Source organism: Salvelinus sp. IW2-2015, linkage group LG27 (assembly GCF_002910315.2).
Source record: "Salvelinus sp. IW2-2015 linkage group LG27, ASM291031v2, whole genome shotgun sequence".
In the NCBI taxonomy this organism is placed as follows: Eukaryota; Metazoa; Chordata; class Actinopteri; order Salmoniformes; family Salmonidae; genus Salvelinus; species Salvelinus sp. IW2-2015.
The window spans coordinates 18,817,274-18,832,766 of NC_036867.1; the positions used below are offsets into that span (position 1 = coordinate 18,817,274).

Genomic DNA, 15,493 nt, shown 5'->3' on the forward strand with positions numbered 1-15,493 from the left:
CACATACACTGAGTGTACAAAACATTAGGAACAACTTCCTAATATTGAATTGCACCCCCTTTTGCCCTCAGAACAGCCTCAATTCATTGGGGCACGGACTCTACAAGGCGTCGAAAGGATTCCACAGGGATGCTGGCCCATTATGACTCAAATGCTTCCCACAATTGTGTCAAGTTGGCTGGATGTAATTTGGTTGGTGGACCATTCTTGATACACATGGAAACTGTTGAGAGTGAAAAATCCAGCAGTGTTGCAGATCTTGACACACTCAAACCAGTGCGCCTGGCACCTACTACCATATCCCGTTCAAAGGCACTTAAATCTTTTGTCTAGCCCATTTACCCTCTGAGTAGCACATATAAACAATCCATGTCTCAATTGTCTCAAGGCCTAGAAATCCTTCTTTAACCTGCCTCCTCCCCTTCATCTACACTGATTTAAGTGAATTTAACAGGTGACCTCAATAAGGGATCATAGCTTTCATCTGGATTCACCTGGTCAGTCTATGTCATGGAAAGAGCAGATGTTCCTAATGTTGTCTACACTCAGTGTAAATATTCTATCTCCATCTGTGATCTACGCTAATCTGCTAAACTGGGGAAATTGGGTCGGATTTGAACCCATACTTGTAGCGGTCAGGGCATAAGATTAATACCTGCCACCCGCCAGATGCGGGTAGATTTAGGTATTGGCAGGTAAGAATGTCTACTTCCCCAGTCACGTTGGCGGGTGGTCAATTTGCAGGGTTCGACAGGGCGAGCGTTTCATTCGCATTTGTGAGTAAAAATAGTCAAAAGTCAAGTATGAGCATATGTGTGTTGCAATTTTTTGTAGAAAAATGCTGAATTCGCTGTTTTTTTATATATTTCTGCTGTTTTGTTTCATAGCTGCTAATCACACAAAGAAATACGAATCCTACATTCCACCTTGCGCAGCAACAGCTTTGCGCCATGTGAGTGAAGCGCTGATAAGATTCATTTTTGGAGGCGCTGGCACAGGCATAAAAGTTGGTCAAATTTACTCAAGTCAGCAAAGTGAGACTTTGTCCTCGTGTTTCTTGGCTATTTACATCGTTTTTTTTCACAATCTGGGTTGTTTTTCAATGTTAGTTTGAATCTGCTGCTTCAACTGATAGCGAAGAGACGCCTACTACTCGTCACATCCAAAAATCTCACACACACAAAGACACACATGACATGAATCAAGTGGCCCCGTTACCATGGTAACCTCCCACCCTTAAAAGGGCAGCTGAACATTTTGTCTGATCTGATATTTTGGTTAAAATAAAACATCTAATTAAATTAAGCAATATACCACATTACTTCTTACCAATACATTTCTTCTTTTGGAAACATTACAAAGCATGGTCATTAGTTTTATGAAATTATGGTGACAAATTATTTTGGCTGGTAAAAAATCTGAGTGGCTAGTAGATTTTTTTTATCTACTTGCCACAGTGGCTCGTGGAACAAACAGTTAATTTTAGGCCCTAGCAGCGGTACATAATACATGTGTTTCTAGAGGCAGCAGTATAGACTACTACGCCAACCCAGGCCACAGACATTCTATATCTATGCTAAAAACACAGTTGCCCTGTTTCCATTGCTGCTTCTCTGTAAGTCTATGTGTATGTGTGCGAGAGGATATATTTCCCTGACTGAGGGGAAGGCAGTGTCTCAGTCTCTCTACATTCAAATTAGATCTCTCTTTTTCCTATTATCTATCTCCTTTCCCCTTGGCTGCATCTCCCCAGCTCTTTCTCACCATCTTCCTCTCTGCATCCTCTCTCTCTATCTCTCTCTGTCCCAGGGGTGACAGCAGTGTGTCAGGGCTCTGCTCCTGGCTGCTCCAGATGGCCCCGGCTGCTGGCCCCTGTTGGTCCAGAGGCCCCCAGCTCTTTGACCAGGACTGTGGTTCTCACGGCCTGGGGGCCCGGGCACGCTGCTGGGCCTGGCCTCTGGGGCCTCTGGGGTCGACCAGCCGTGACAGCCCAGACAAAGGGGTGTCCTCATCCCACCGCCCACCAGCCTACACATCCTACACATCTTCCCGAACAGCCACCCATCCTTGACCACAGAGTGTGGACAGTGTATACAGATCACTGTCTAAGCTTCATAAGGGGGCGAATGCAAGCATTTTGATACGTTACTGGTCGGAAGACTCGGCACAAGTACTGTTTACCTCACCAGAAACACATACCATATAGAAAATAACAGACTGTCATATTCATACGTGATGTTATTGTCAAGAAGAGGTCTCGTTACTAAGTTTGCCAATAGAATACAGTGAAGCAGTCTGTCCAGCCAAAATGTGCGAAAGACTTTCAAATTGCATGGCATGTTTCCCTCTTAATGATAGCATGACAGATGTTTTGTAAAATATGAAGTAATATCACATTAGCATCATATTTACATATCTAATGATATGCCGAAATAAATCTGTTCAAGAAGATGGAAGATAATACAAATTGCCTCCACACAGCTCAGAAAAACCCCCACATTCAATTCAAATGACTTCATGTGATCACATGTGATCTAATGTGAAGTTAATTTAATAGCATGTGACAACATGTAAAGCAACATATGATAACATGAAACTACACATGTGAAAGCATGTGAAGTGTTCCAAAAACACATTTTCACATGATTTCACATATGACATTTCCTGTGAAAATGTAAAATCATGTGTTTTTTCTAAAGGGAGGCGTTTTCTTCACAATAGAAATCCCCCAAAACCCCCTGAAAAAAACATGAATTTTGGGATGTTTCAGAAAGGCATGTAAATGTGTATAACACTGTAGGAATGATATGGGTCCACATAAGAGTAATTGCTCTAAGGAAACACAAAACAACCCATGCATGTTTCCACCTACCCGGTTACTGTACACAGAAGAAAAAACACAGAAGGGAAAATGAGAGAGGGATTACATTTCTCATGACTAAAGAAACGTTGGTTAGCAGTGAGCGTAACAAATGTTGACAGAACCAATTTCCCATGTGAAGGTGATTTACATGTTTGCAGATCAGTCTGAAGCACACAGCTTTTCACCGCATTCAGAACCTCATTCTACGAGAGAGAGAGAGAGAGAGAGAGAGAGAGAGAATGAAGGAGCAAAAAGCAAGAGTGTCTTTAATGACAAATTGCTAAATTGTTTTTTTACAGCTTGGTCAGCTCTTCATCAAAACTTGAATAAATAATTTCCCTTGCAAATGATTCTCACTCACACTAGCCTAGTTTTTTTTTTAAATAAAGCAGCCGCCTTCTCTTTTGTTTTCAAGCTGTGCGGGGGTTTAGTGAGCACAGGTCATTGTCCGCCAGTTTTCCAGTTGAGCAAAACACAAGAGCTCCTAGTAGCTCCTACCTTCACTAATACAGTGAGACCTCCCATCATGATTTTCACTTATTATTCTACCGGTAACAACCCACAGCCAAAAGATGGCAATGCTTTCATTGAGATATCAAATCTCCTCTTTATACTGTCCATGTGCATCCCAAATGGAACCATAATACCTTTGTAGTGCACTACTAACATCTTACATTTGACATATGAGTGAAGATGTCTGGGTGTTTTTTAAATTTTATATCTGTCTACTAGTAGTGCACTATATAGGGAATAGGGTACCATTTGGGATGCACACCATGCCTTTCAATGGAATCTCTCCCTATAAGAAGGATTTTCAAATGGGACCTTTCTCTCCCTATGGCTTTTCTATGAAATATGGGTCATTCCACAAAATGGGTGCCTTTTGGAATGCAAACTTAAGAAATGTAAAATATCTCTTCTTTCAACATTCAATTGGATGGAGGATATTTTTAGACTACGGAAAAACACCTTTTGTAATGGCTGTCTTCGTCCTCCTCTGACGAGGAGTAAGAAATGTCGGACCAATATGCAGCGTGGTGAGTATCCATTTTTAATATGAATACTTGAAACAAACAAAATAACAAAATAAACGAACGAAGACGTAACAGTCCCGTAAAGTGACAACACAAACACAGGAATGAATAGGGCCCCAGTTGCAAGTTTAAGATCTTCACAAAGACATAGGAAAAATGTATTCATTCAAATTGAGCTATCATTGACACAGGCCTATTCTCCAATCCCAATCATTGTGTTCTTGTTCTGACCATTTCCACTAAAATTACTTTATTGTCAACAGAATGCTTTTTCAAGAAAAATACTCACTATAGAGCTAAACTAAAGAAACACCTTACAATAATTCCTCCATTTATTTTCCACAAACCTGGAAACCAGTCAATGGTTAACACGCATATAGACTGGTTCAACACACAATGAGCCCAAGGGTTTGACGAGTGTGTGTGTGTGTGTGTGACGAGTTCATCAGGCGGCCATGTTGTTCATGCACTGGCAAACAGAGGTCAAATGTAACCCAGGATTACCCAGGAGGTAGAGTGTTATTCAGTTTCTGTTTCACATTCAACCCAGAGAATCTTCATTTTGTTTCTGAAAAACCGGCAAGAGATGGCTTTGAAATCATGAAAAATGATCATATCACATTGGTCACTGTACCGCAGTTGTCCTTGATCTTTGAGTGTTTTATAGTTGTAAAACATTCAGGAAAACAATTTATAATAATGCAGGATAATATAGTTATGTGTTTGACTTCCATATACAAACTGAATGTTTTTCTTATTCTACGTATATGAATCGTTATACACAACTATATACTACTGTATGTTATGGTAAATGTGTAAACATTGTAATAGATTTCTCTGTAAATCTGCGGCTTTCCTGTAAATCTACGGATTTCCTGTAAATCTACGGATTTCCTGTAAATCTAAATGTACACATGTCCTATTCATTTCCCAACTGAAACCTTGTAAGGGGGATATCTAAGTATTCCTCCTGATAGGCAAATCCCGGTCAGTCATTGGTATTCTGGACGGCTGGATTCATAATTCATCAATAGCAGTCAGGCTGCTGATAATGTTGACTTAACATTTGGTCTGGCATTTCGCTGCTGTCATTAGGTCTCCCACCACGGAGCCTAATCAACACTCAAATCACTCCACATAGACAGACACACGCATGAGCACGCACACAGAAACACACACACACAGGCATGTAGGCACAAGCACTCAGTTACGTACACACACACCTAGAAACACACACAAAGAAAGTATCTCAACCTAGTACCAATGAACGTACCCATAGGGGTCCACAGCACTAGAACCATGGAATAACTGTTATTCTGGTGCTTGCACAAACCCAGCTTCAAAACCCATGTAACACCAACCCTTCCAGACACCTTTTCATCATCTTCCAGCCATCTTTATGTCTCAAATCACATCATATCACACGCCAAGCCCCAAAACCCCTTCTACCTATTTCATACACTCTTAGAAAAAGGGTTCCAAAAGGGTTCTTTGTGGAGGGATAGGGTTCTACCAAGGACTATTTTGATCAGAAGAACCCTTTCTGGAAGACAAGGGTTCTTTGTAAAGCAAAGGGTTCTACCTAGAACCTTTAATATCATAGGAACCGTTTTTGGAAGAACGGGCTCTTTGATGATTCTTTGGAAGGCAAGAAGGATTCTTTGGGAGGCAAGAAAGGTTCTACATACAACCATATATAATATTTCCCAGCATGCTCTTTTGCAGTGAGATTTTCTGAATTGTGTGTTTTACTGTAATATCTGTGTTTTTTGCATCGATTGGTTGATATTATTATTTTTTTTGCTACACAAATATAAATAATATACAGTTTTCTAAACTAATCCAATCTGTTAGTAATTGGATTTATTTCACCCGTTACTGAGATGGTTGTTCCAGTTTAGATGATTGAGGTAGTCTCAGTATTCAATCTTCCCTACCCTGACAGTCATTCTGAATGCAGGTTGCTGGTGATTCAAAATTCCACTTGTTCGATAGCCTAACTCTGTATTACAATTCACTTGCAAGCCAGCATAATGTGGCCTGTAAACCAGGAGATTCATAACACCACTGTGTTAGGGTATAACTAGGCCCATATAAACTCAGCAAAAAAAGAAACGTCCTCTCACTGTCAACTGCGTTTATTTTCCGCAAACTTAACATGTGTAAATATTTGTATGACCATAACAAGATTCAACAACTGAGACATGAACTGAACAAGTTCCACAGACATGTGACTAACAGAAATTGAATAATGTGTCCCTGAACAAAGGGGAGGGTCAAAATCAAAAGTAACAGTCAGTATCTGGTCTGGCCACCAGCTGCATTAAGTACTGCAGTGCATCTCCTCCTCATGGACTGCACCAGATTTGCCAGTTCTTGCTGTGAGATGTTACCACACTCTTCCACCAAGGCACCTGCAAGTTCCTGGAAATTTCTGGGGGGAATGTCCCTAGCCCTCACTCTCCGATCCAACAGGTCCCAGACGTGCTCAATGGGATTGAGATCCGGGCTCTTCGCTGGCCATGGCAGAACACTGACATTCCTGTCTTGCAGGAAATCACACACAGAACGAGCAGTATGGCTGGTGGCATTGTCAGGCTGGAGAGTCATGTCAGGATGAGCCTGCAGGAAGGGTACCACATGAGGGAGGAGGATGTCTTCCCTGTAACGCACAGCGTTGAGATTGCCTGCAATGACAAAAAGTGCAGTCCGATGATGCTGGGACACACCGCCCCAGACCATGACGGACCCTCCACCTCCAAATCCATCCCGCTCCAAAGTCCAGTCCTCGGTGTAACGCTCATTCCTTCAACGATGAACGCGAATCCGACTATCACCTCTGGTGAGACAGAACCACGACTCGTCAGTGAAGAGCACTTTTTGCCAGTCCTGTCTGGTCCAGCGACGGTGGGTTTGTGCCTATAGGCGACATTGTTGCCGGTGATGTCTGGTGAGGACCTGCCTTACAACAGGCCTACAAGCCCTCAGTCTAGCCTCTCTCAGCCTATTGTAGACAGTCTGTGCACTGATGGAGGGATTGTGCGTTCCTGGTGTAACTCGGGCAGTTGTTGTTGCCATCCTGTACCTGTCCCGCAGATGTGATGTTCGGATGTACTGATCCTGTGTAGGTGTTGTTCCACATGGTCTGCCACTGCGAGGACGATCAGCTGTCCGTCCTGTCTCCCTGTAGCGCTGTCTTAGGTGTCTCACAGTACGGACATTTATTGCCCTGGCCACATCTGCAGTCTTCATGCCTCCTTGCAGCATGACTAAGGCACGTTCACACAGATGAGCAGGGGCCCTGGGCATCTTTCTTTTAGTGTTTTTCAGAGTCAGTAGAAAGGCCTCTTTAGTGTCCTAAGTTTTCATAACTGTGACCTTAATTGCCTACCGTCTGTAAGCTGTTAGTGTCTTAATGACCGTTCCACAGGTGCATGTTCATTAATTGTTTATGGTTCATTGAACAAGCATCAGTGTTTAAAACCTTTACAATGAAGATCTGTGAAATTATTTAGATTTTTACTAATTATCTTTGAAAGACACGGTCCTGAAAAAGGGACGTTTCTTTTTTTGCTGAGTTTATATGTAATGTATTGTCATAAATAATTACATTTGAAAGGCTAATAAGGCTGGTGGATCTGTTCATAGGAAGAACCCTCCAAAGATAAAAAAAAGAGTTCTCAGTAGAACCCTTCATAGATGGTTCTAGGAAGAACATTTAGAGGATGAAATGGTTCTTTGAAGAACCCTACATAGAGGGTTCTACCTAGCACCAAAAAGGGTTTCGCTATGGGAACAAACCGAAGAAGCCTGTATGGTTCTACTTAGCACCTTTTTTTCTAAGAGTGTAGTGTTGATGTTGTAGCATCTCTGTAAATGGATAGGACAGAAACAAACCCCCATATACCACCCTATAATACAACAGGAGGAGAGTGGTGCCAAATTCCTCTCAATGGAACAACAGCACATTTCAGCCAATAAAAAAAATGAGGTTTGTGCTAGCGTTGTTACTGTTGTTGTTCCAACCCCGGTGTTATTGACTGTTGGACTGTTGCTCTCTGCTTCTCAAAGTCAATTCCAATCGAAGCAAGGGCGACACCCTCCCGTGTTGATCCAAGTTCAGACAATGCCAGCGTTGTGGTGCGGTGCAGCTGCGGTGCACACTGAAATATCAAATCCTATTTTTTCTCTCTCTCACCATGACACCTTTCTATCAGACCACATCTGGCTATACGAAGACTAGCTTGTCTGAGAGTCACTCTCTCCGTCCCAAATGGCACCCTATATAGTGCACTACTTTTGACTAGAGCCCTAATACTATGCCTATGGGCCCTGGTCAAAAGTAGGGCATTAAATAGGGAATAGGCTGCCATTTGGGATGCAGCCTATGTATCTCAGTAGGAACAGCAGTGTGTCCCGCTTGTTATCCTGTGTGAAATTGATCCTCATTTGTCATTACACCATGTTAATAATCTTATAGACATGGGCTTGTCCGGACTAGAAGGACACTGTGATATCTACCCTATCTGGCGCGGTGGATCTGAGACTCTCATTTACTCAAACAGAGAGAACATGACAAAATGGTGTGTAGGTGGGGAAAATTAAATCCAGTATAATGGAGGTCATTGGCACGATGTGGTTCTTTCTATTTAAATGTGTTGAGTAAGAAATGTAGCTAATAATTACTACTTGCTGTGTGGGTTTGTGTGCTGCATGGGTACAGCACACAAACCCTGTGTGTCTCATTGTGTGTGTGTGTGTTGTGTGTCTGTCAGTGTACATGCATGCATGCGTGTGTGTGTGAATTGTATGTTTTATTTTACCTTTCTTTAACTAGGCAAGTCAGTTAAGAACAAATTATTTTTTGGGCCTACCCCCACCCCTTTGTTCAGGGACACATTATTCAATAAATGATGATGATCGGTCATGATAATGGTGGGTGGGTCTTGGGGGATATGGGCTGGTGTAACTGTGAGAATGGTCCTACCTGCAACGTGAGCCACATCGGCAGTGCTGACATTGTGAGGGTTGGTGCCCACCCTGAAGGTTACAGCTGGACCCAGCACTCTGAAAGACAGAAAAGAGACAAAATTAGCTACACCCCAAACTCAATACCCTTCAAATGAACCGCAGACCGAGGTAGAAAGAGAGGAATAGAGAAGAGTCGAGAAAGACAGAGCGACTCCCCAAGAGCTTCAGCGACCAGCGAGCTTCAAAATCAATCAACTCGGACGTGGACACGGACAGAGACAATGGGAGGTTGTTTTCTCTTTTTGTTTGAGTCTGAACAAAACACCAAAAACATGGAACTGTGTATTGCAGCTGAGAACCTTGTTTGCTTTTCATCTCTGGCTACCCGTCTGTCCAGGGCCAGACCTTTTAGGGGGTATGTGCTCAAAACACAAACCGCGGTAACAGACTCGTTGAAGAATTACCACTTTGATCGCTTAGTAACATAAAATCAATAGATGGCCACATCTTACAGAGTCGAGGAACCGCTGATCGTTTTTTGTCTTGCTCCTCAAGAAATGCTGGCGGCCGTGACAGAAGCCAAACGTGAGTCGGCTTGGGGGTGTGGTTTGATGTGTGTATTTCTTGGGTGTGTCCTTGTCACCACCGAGACACACCCATCTGTCAGAACCTTGCCTGCAGCTGTTTCCCCCCCACTCAATCACAACATTCAAACCTCCTGCAGGTTAGGTTCAATAACTACAGGCAAATGTATGGTGAGATGCCAGAGGAAGCTTTGAATAGGTCAGTAGCCTACAGAGTAATGAGAAGATTGCAATTTCTGAATTTATGTAGATATTGTAAACTAAGTGTTTTGATCACTTTTACATGTATTTACAGGTCAATGTAGAATAAACAACCCTTTACATAATACCACAGAAGCAGTGATCTACTAATATAACAATGTACACCTTTCATCGTCATTCCCAGCCGATACAGATACTGTGCCTGTCGTCATTGCCTGGTGGTAATGGGGCTACCTTGGCAAACATGTCGGGGTGATCATACCTTCCTTTGTGGTGACCCGTATTCAACAGGAGTTGATCCTGGTGCGGAATAAACAGCGTCTCTCCCTCAATTCAATAACAGAAAAAGACAACATAAGTAAAAGTTGTGTCAAGTAAAATTTTTATGCTGAGTGCAAGATCTCTCTCCATTTAGAGACATCAGTATCAAGCCCGTCTGTCAGTCGGGACTCCATCACATCATCTTGCAAGTCTCCAAGTGCTTGTTCCATAGATGCTTCTGTGAACACATACACAGTCACTGTTCTATTACCAATGGCAGTTAGTGTCACGTTCCTGACCTGTTTTCCTTTTTCTTGTATTTATTTAGTTGGTCAGGGCGTGAGTTGGGTGGGTTTGTCTATGTGGTATTTTCTATGTTGGGATGTTTGTGTCCGGCCGGGTATGATTCTCAATCAGAGACAGCTGTCAATCGTTGTCCCTGATTGAGAATCATACTTAGGCAGCCTGGGTTTCACTTGTGTTTTGTGGGTGTTTGTCCAATCTCTCACCTAAAGACGACCGTTACAGTTAGTATATTTTGTTTGTCAAATATCACCTATCCTATGTTGAAGTTTGAAGAGGTCAGACTAAACCTACATCATTTTGGTCAACCAATCGACGACCGTTGGTGAGCAGGCAAGAGGTGAGGCTGGAGGTAAGGTCTTCGCCAGCGCCCCATTGATGGGCATGGCAGCGTAGATAAGCTCCTGGCTCACACACAAACACGGAGCACTGATTACATTATCAATGGTGGTTATGATTAGCGTAGTGGAACCAACCTGATCACTGCATTCACCTTTCAATTTCACTTCAGATATCATATGTGAAGTGAATAGAATGGTAACGCAGTGATCAGGCTGGTTCCACCAGGCTGGGTTATGAAGGTGAATTGGGACAAAACTCTAAACTGTTCGGACCTTTGAACAGGTCAAATGTCACCAACCTAATTCAAGTGTTCTCCCTGTTCCATTTATAGGAATGCTCACAGTGAGGGCATGTCTGCGTAATGCTGAGGGTCCCCTTGCTGGTCTTCTCTATGCTGCAGGTTCGGCTGCAAACTGGACATCTCTCACACAACTGCAGCAGGCTATCCAAATAAATAATGTACTTCCTGGTCGATAAATTATATGTAAACAACCAAATGTTCAAGGACTCAAAGATTACAACGTGGCTGTGAGTGATAGCTAGCTCCTGTTGAAGTAGTCCCCGATACATATGATTTTTTATGTATTTAATTTGAAGATTGTACATTGGCAATACCTAGGTAGTTTTTTGTTTGTTTAAATATGATATGGCCTAATTGTAGAGGTTGGGTATATTATGACCTAAAAGCTGTTATATAGTGCGGCCCTTGTTTGCCGATGTGAATCGGAACGATTAGCTTTTAAGATAAAACTTAAGGCTAGGATAGGGCTAGGATAAAGGATTATATAATTAAAAACCTGCCTAGGTTCTCTATAGGAATAGGCCTATACAATCGTAAAATAATTGGTGTTATTACCTTTCACATAAAAATTCATACATCTCAATATAAAAAATGTAAAGGATGATTATTCTTCCGATACACACTGGCAAATGGATGGATTAGATATTGTCAACCGGGTTGTTGTCTCTAGTGTGTGGCGGGCTGGTTAACACTGGGATAAAGTGATTCAAGTTAACGGTAGAACTAATACAATAATTGGCTTATGGAAGCACTTCTCTAAGCGAGAGAAAGGTATATTAATAATTTCTATATAAGCTATTTATGCTACCTTTAATATTCTTGATCCTAATGATATAGGCCTAGGTGTAAAACAGCTGAGGTGATAGAGCAAAATGTGTATGGGTGGAGAGAGGGTTGGTTATACAGATTGTCAGTACTGCATGTGTTCTTGGCTGTTGTGCCGTGGCTGTGTCGGAGTCGATTGTGAATTGAACTTGGGTATGCCTTCCCATAAAGAAGTACCCGGGTTTGGCTTGCGGTCGGCTCTGGCACGGCCATGGCACGATATAACAGGAATACTGTTATACAATGTGATAATATATATAAACAGGATATAATGTGATGCCTAAGACACATTTTACTTGCAGTCGTTAGCGGCCGTTAGAATCTATGTTCCTTTTTCCTTCTTCCTTTTTTTGTCGAAATACAACAGGATATAATGAGGACTACATGAAATATGTCTTGCATTTAATGGACATAAAAAAAGGACTGGTCTTGCGATATATTTAGGTTGTTTTCTCTTCATTAATTTTTTTTTTGTGGAATTTAATCCAATGAACTGAGCAGGCCTGGTTGACATGCTTATAGCCTTGCTATGACTTTCTAAATATGAGCAGGCATTTATAAAATTATGCTGTTTTATATTATTTATATATTATTTATATTAATATTATTGTCACGCCCTGACCTTAGAGATGCTTTATTCTCTATTTTGGCTAGGTCGGGGTGTGACTAAGGTGGGCATTCTAGTTTCTTTATTTCTAGGTTGGCCTGATATGGTTCCCAATCAGAGGCAGCTGTCTATCATTGTCTCTGATTGGGGATCATATTTAGGCGGCCTTTTCCCACCTGTTTGTTGTGGGACCTTGTTTGTGTATAGTTGCCTTGAGCACTGCATAGCTTCACGTTCGTTTTGTTCTTTATTGTTGTTGTTGATGATGATGATGAACCCAAACCACGCTGCATTTTGGTCCGATTCTTACAACAACGCTCGTGACAATTATCTAATATTGTTACTATTTTTTTATATATTTTTTGACTGTTTTCCTTGTTATTTGGTTAGTTCTCTTAAGCATCCTCATAGATATTTATGTTATCATGGGACTGCCCATATTTCCTTCTGGCCAACGCCAATTGGCGGCCAAGGGTTTGCCTTAGGACGCATCACGGAGATGGTCTGATGGTCTTAGTGGCAACAGACCTAAATATGGGGGGAGTTTTTAGTGGGCAGAATATTAAGACAATAGGTTTACAAAGTTGCAGCTACATTATGCTTAACAGTGCAAATTATTATGGTACAGCTATATGGACACTTAATCATCATGGTGCTTTTTAATGGTAAGTTTACAAACATTGGTTGTGGTAAGTATCATTATGGTAAGTGGGGAAATAAGTATAGAAAGTTATAATTGGAATGGCTTAGCAGATCACAAAAAAAGAAGATTCTCTTTTAGCCATGTAAAAATGTAAGAATATAATATCTATTGTTTACAGGAAACTCATTCTACAAATATAGATGAGGTTGGGTGGAAAAAGGACTGGGAGGGAGAAATATATTTTTGTCATGGGCAAAGAAACTCAAAAGGGGTGATTATACTAATTAATACAAATGTTGATCCGATTGTGCAAGCTGTGCAAACAGATCCGCAAGGAAGATGGATTATTTTAAATATGCTATTAGACCAAAAACAGATCTGGCTAATTAATCTATATGTGCCAAATATATTTTCGAAAATATATATAATAATCTGTTGAGCTCACAAGCAACGAAATAATCTATTATTATGGTGGGAGATTATAATATGGTTTTAAGTACCTCAATGGCTCGTACAGGAAATCACTCTACAAACGATCACCCTCAAGCACAAAGATCATGGATACATTAGAACTAGTATGGAGTATATGGAGGGTGAAAACCCCTGGCCTAGTGAGATATACATGGAGGAGGCTTAATCAAGCTAGCCGTCTTGATTACTTCCTGGTCTCATTCTTGCTGGCATCAAAAGTAGAAAAAAGTATTAATAGGAGACCGAATGGGATCGGACCACCATCTAATTGGCCTCCATTTAACTCTTAACTCTATTGTTCTTAACTAAGACAAAATAATTCATAATTGACTTGTTCTTGTACAGCATAGGTACAGCAGTTCCCCTTATTGTATGGGACACGTTCAAATGTACTTTCAGAGGCCATTCAATACAATACTCATAATGAAAACAAAAGCAGTTAAGGTCAAAAAGATTAGACTAATAAAGGAAATAGAGGAAGTAACAGAGCGCAGGTAGATGGTAATGGAAACTGTACTATAGAGGCACAAAATAGGTTAGAGGAAAAACAAAAATAATTGGAGGTACTTATTCAAGAACGATCAAGTGTAATGTATTACAAAAATAAAGCAAATTGGATGGAAAATGGTGAAAAACTTTTTTTCTTGAATCTTCAACATAGAAAATCTACCAAAAAGAATTTACAGAAACTCATTAGAAATGATGGAGTTATCCATGATTCACCAAATTACATTTTGAAAGAGGACGCAAAATATTTTAAGCGTATCTTTTATTTTCAGTCTCCTGAATATCCACTGAATGATGTTAACTATAAAGATTTCTTTCCTAATAATAATAATAATGTAAAATTAACAAATTTACAGAAAGACCTGTGTGAAGGCAAACTTACAGAAGAGGAACTTTTAGAGGCAATAAAATCTTTTCAGTCTGGAAAAACACCAGGGCTTGATGGTATACCAGTAGAGGTATATCAGACCTTTTTTGAAGTACTCAAAGATCCCTTATTAGCATGTTTTAATTACTCCTATACAAATGGTAGACTTTCAGGTACTCAACAAGAAGGTCTGATTTCATTACTACTAAAACAGGACCCAGTTGGTAAGTATAAAGATCCAGTCCATTTAAAAAACTGGAGGCCTCTAACACTTCAATGTTGTGATGCGAAAATCCAGGTGAAATTTACATTTACATTTAAGTCATTTAGCAGACGCTCTTATCCAGAGCGACTTACAAATTGGTGCATTCACCTTATGACATTACAATAGTGCATCTAAATCTTTTTATAAGGGGGGGGGTCAGAAGGATTACTTTATCCTATCCTAGGTATTCCTTAAAGAGGTGGGGTTTCAGGTGTCTCCGGAAGGTGGTGATTGACTCCGCTGTCCTGGCGTCGTGAGGGAGTTTGTTCCACCATTGGGGGGCCAGAGCAGCGAACAGTTTTGACTGGGCTGCGCGGGAACTGTACTTCCTCAGTGGTAGGGAGGCGAGCAGGCCGGAGGTGGATGAACGCAGTGCCCTWGTTTGGGTGTAGGGCCTGATCAGAGCCTGAAATGCAGGGCACATAGAATAAAAAAAGGTTTTACCAGATATTGTTCATCTTAATCAGACAGGTTTTGTACATGGATAATATATTGGAGATAAAATACGACAATTACTTGAAACAATTGAACATTATGAAACATCAAAGATACCAGGCCTGGTCTTCATAGCAGATTTTGAAAAGGTGTTTGATAAAGTACGACCAGAATTTATAAATAAATGTGTGGATTACATTAATTTTGGTGAATCTCTTATACAATGGGTTAAAGTTATGTACAGCAAACCCAGATGTAAAATAGTAAATAATGTTTACTTGTCAGAAAGTAGTGAGCTTTTAAGAGGAGTAAAACAAGGCTGTCCGTTGTCTCCATATCTATTTATTATAGCCAATGAAATGCTAGCTATTAAAACAAGAACATCAAGGGGTTAGAAATCCAGGGGATAAAAACAAAAGTGTCAATGTATGCCGATGACTCTAGTTTTTTCCTAAGTCCGCAATCTGGATCCCTGAACAGTTTCATTGAAGATCTTGATCACTTTTCTAGCCT

General features: G+C 40.9%; 1 protein-coding gene across 3 annotated transcripts in view; it reads right to left on the minus strand.

Moving 5' to 3' along the window:
• LOC111953520 (receptor-type tyrosine-protein phosphatase N2-like) overlaps positions 1-15,493 on the minus strand; it is a 251,504-nt gene that overhangs the window by 135,397 nt on the left and 100,614 nt on the right. For all 3 annotated transcript variants that reach the window (XM_023972863.3, XM_023972862.3, XM_070435454.1), the window contains exon 10: positions 8,885-8,964. In XM_023972863.3, coding sequence (XP_023828631.1) covers positions 8,885-8,964 — 80 coding nt within the window. The remainder of the gene's footprint in view (positions 1-8,884; positions 8,965-15,493) is intronic.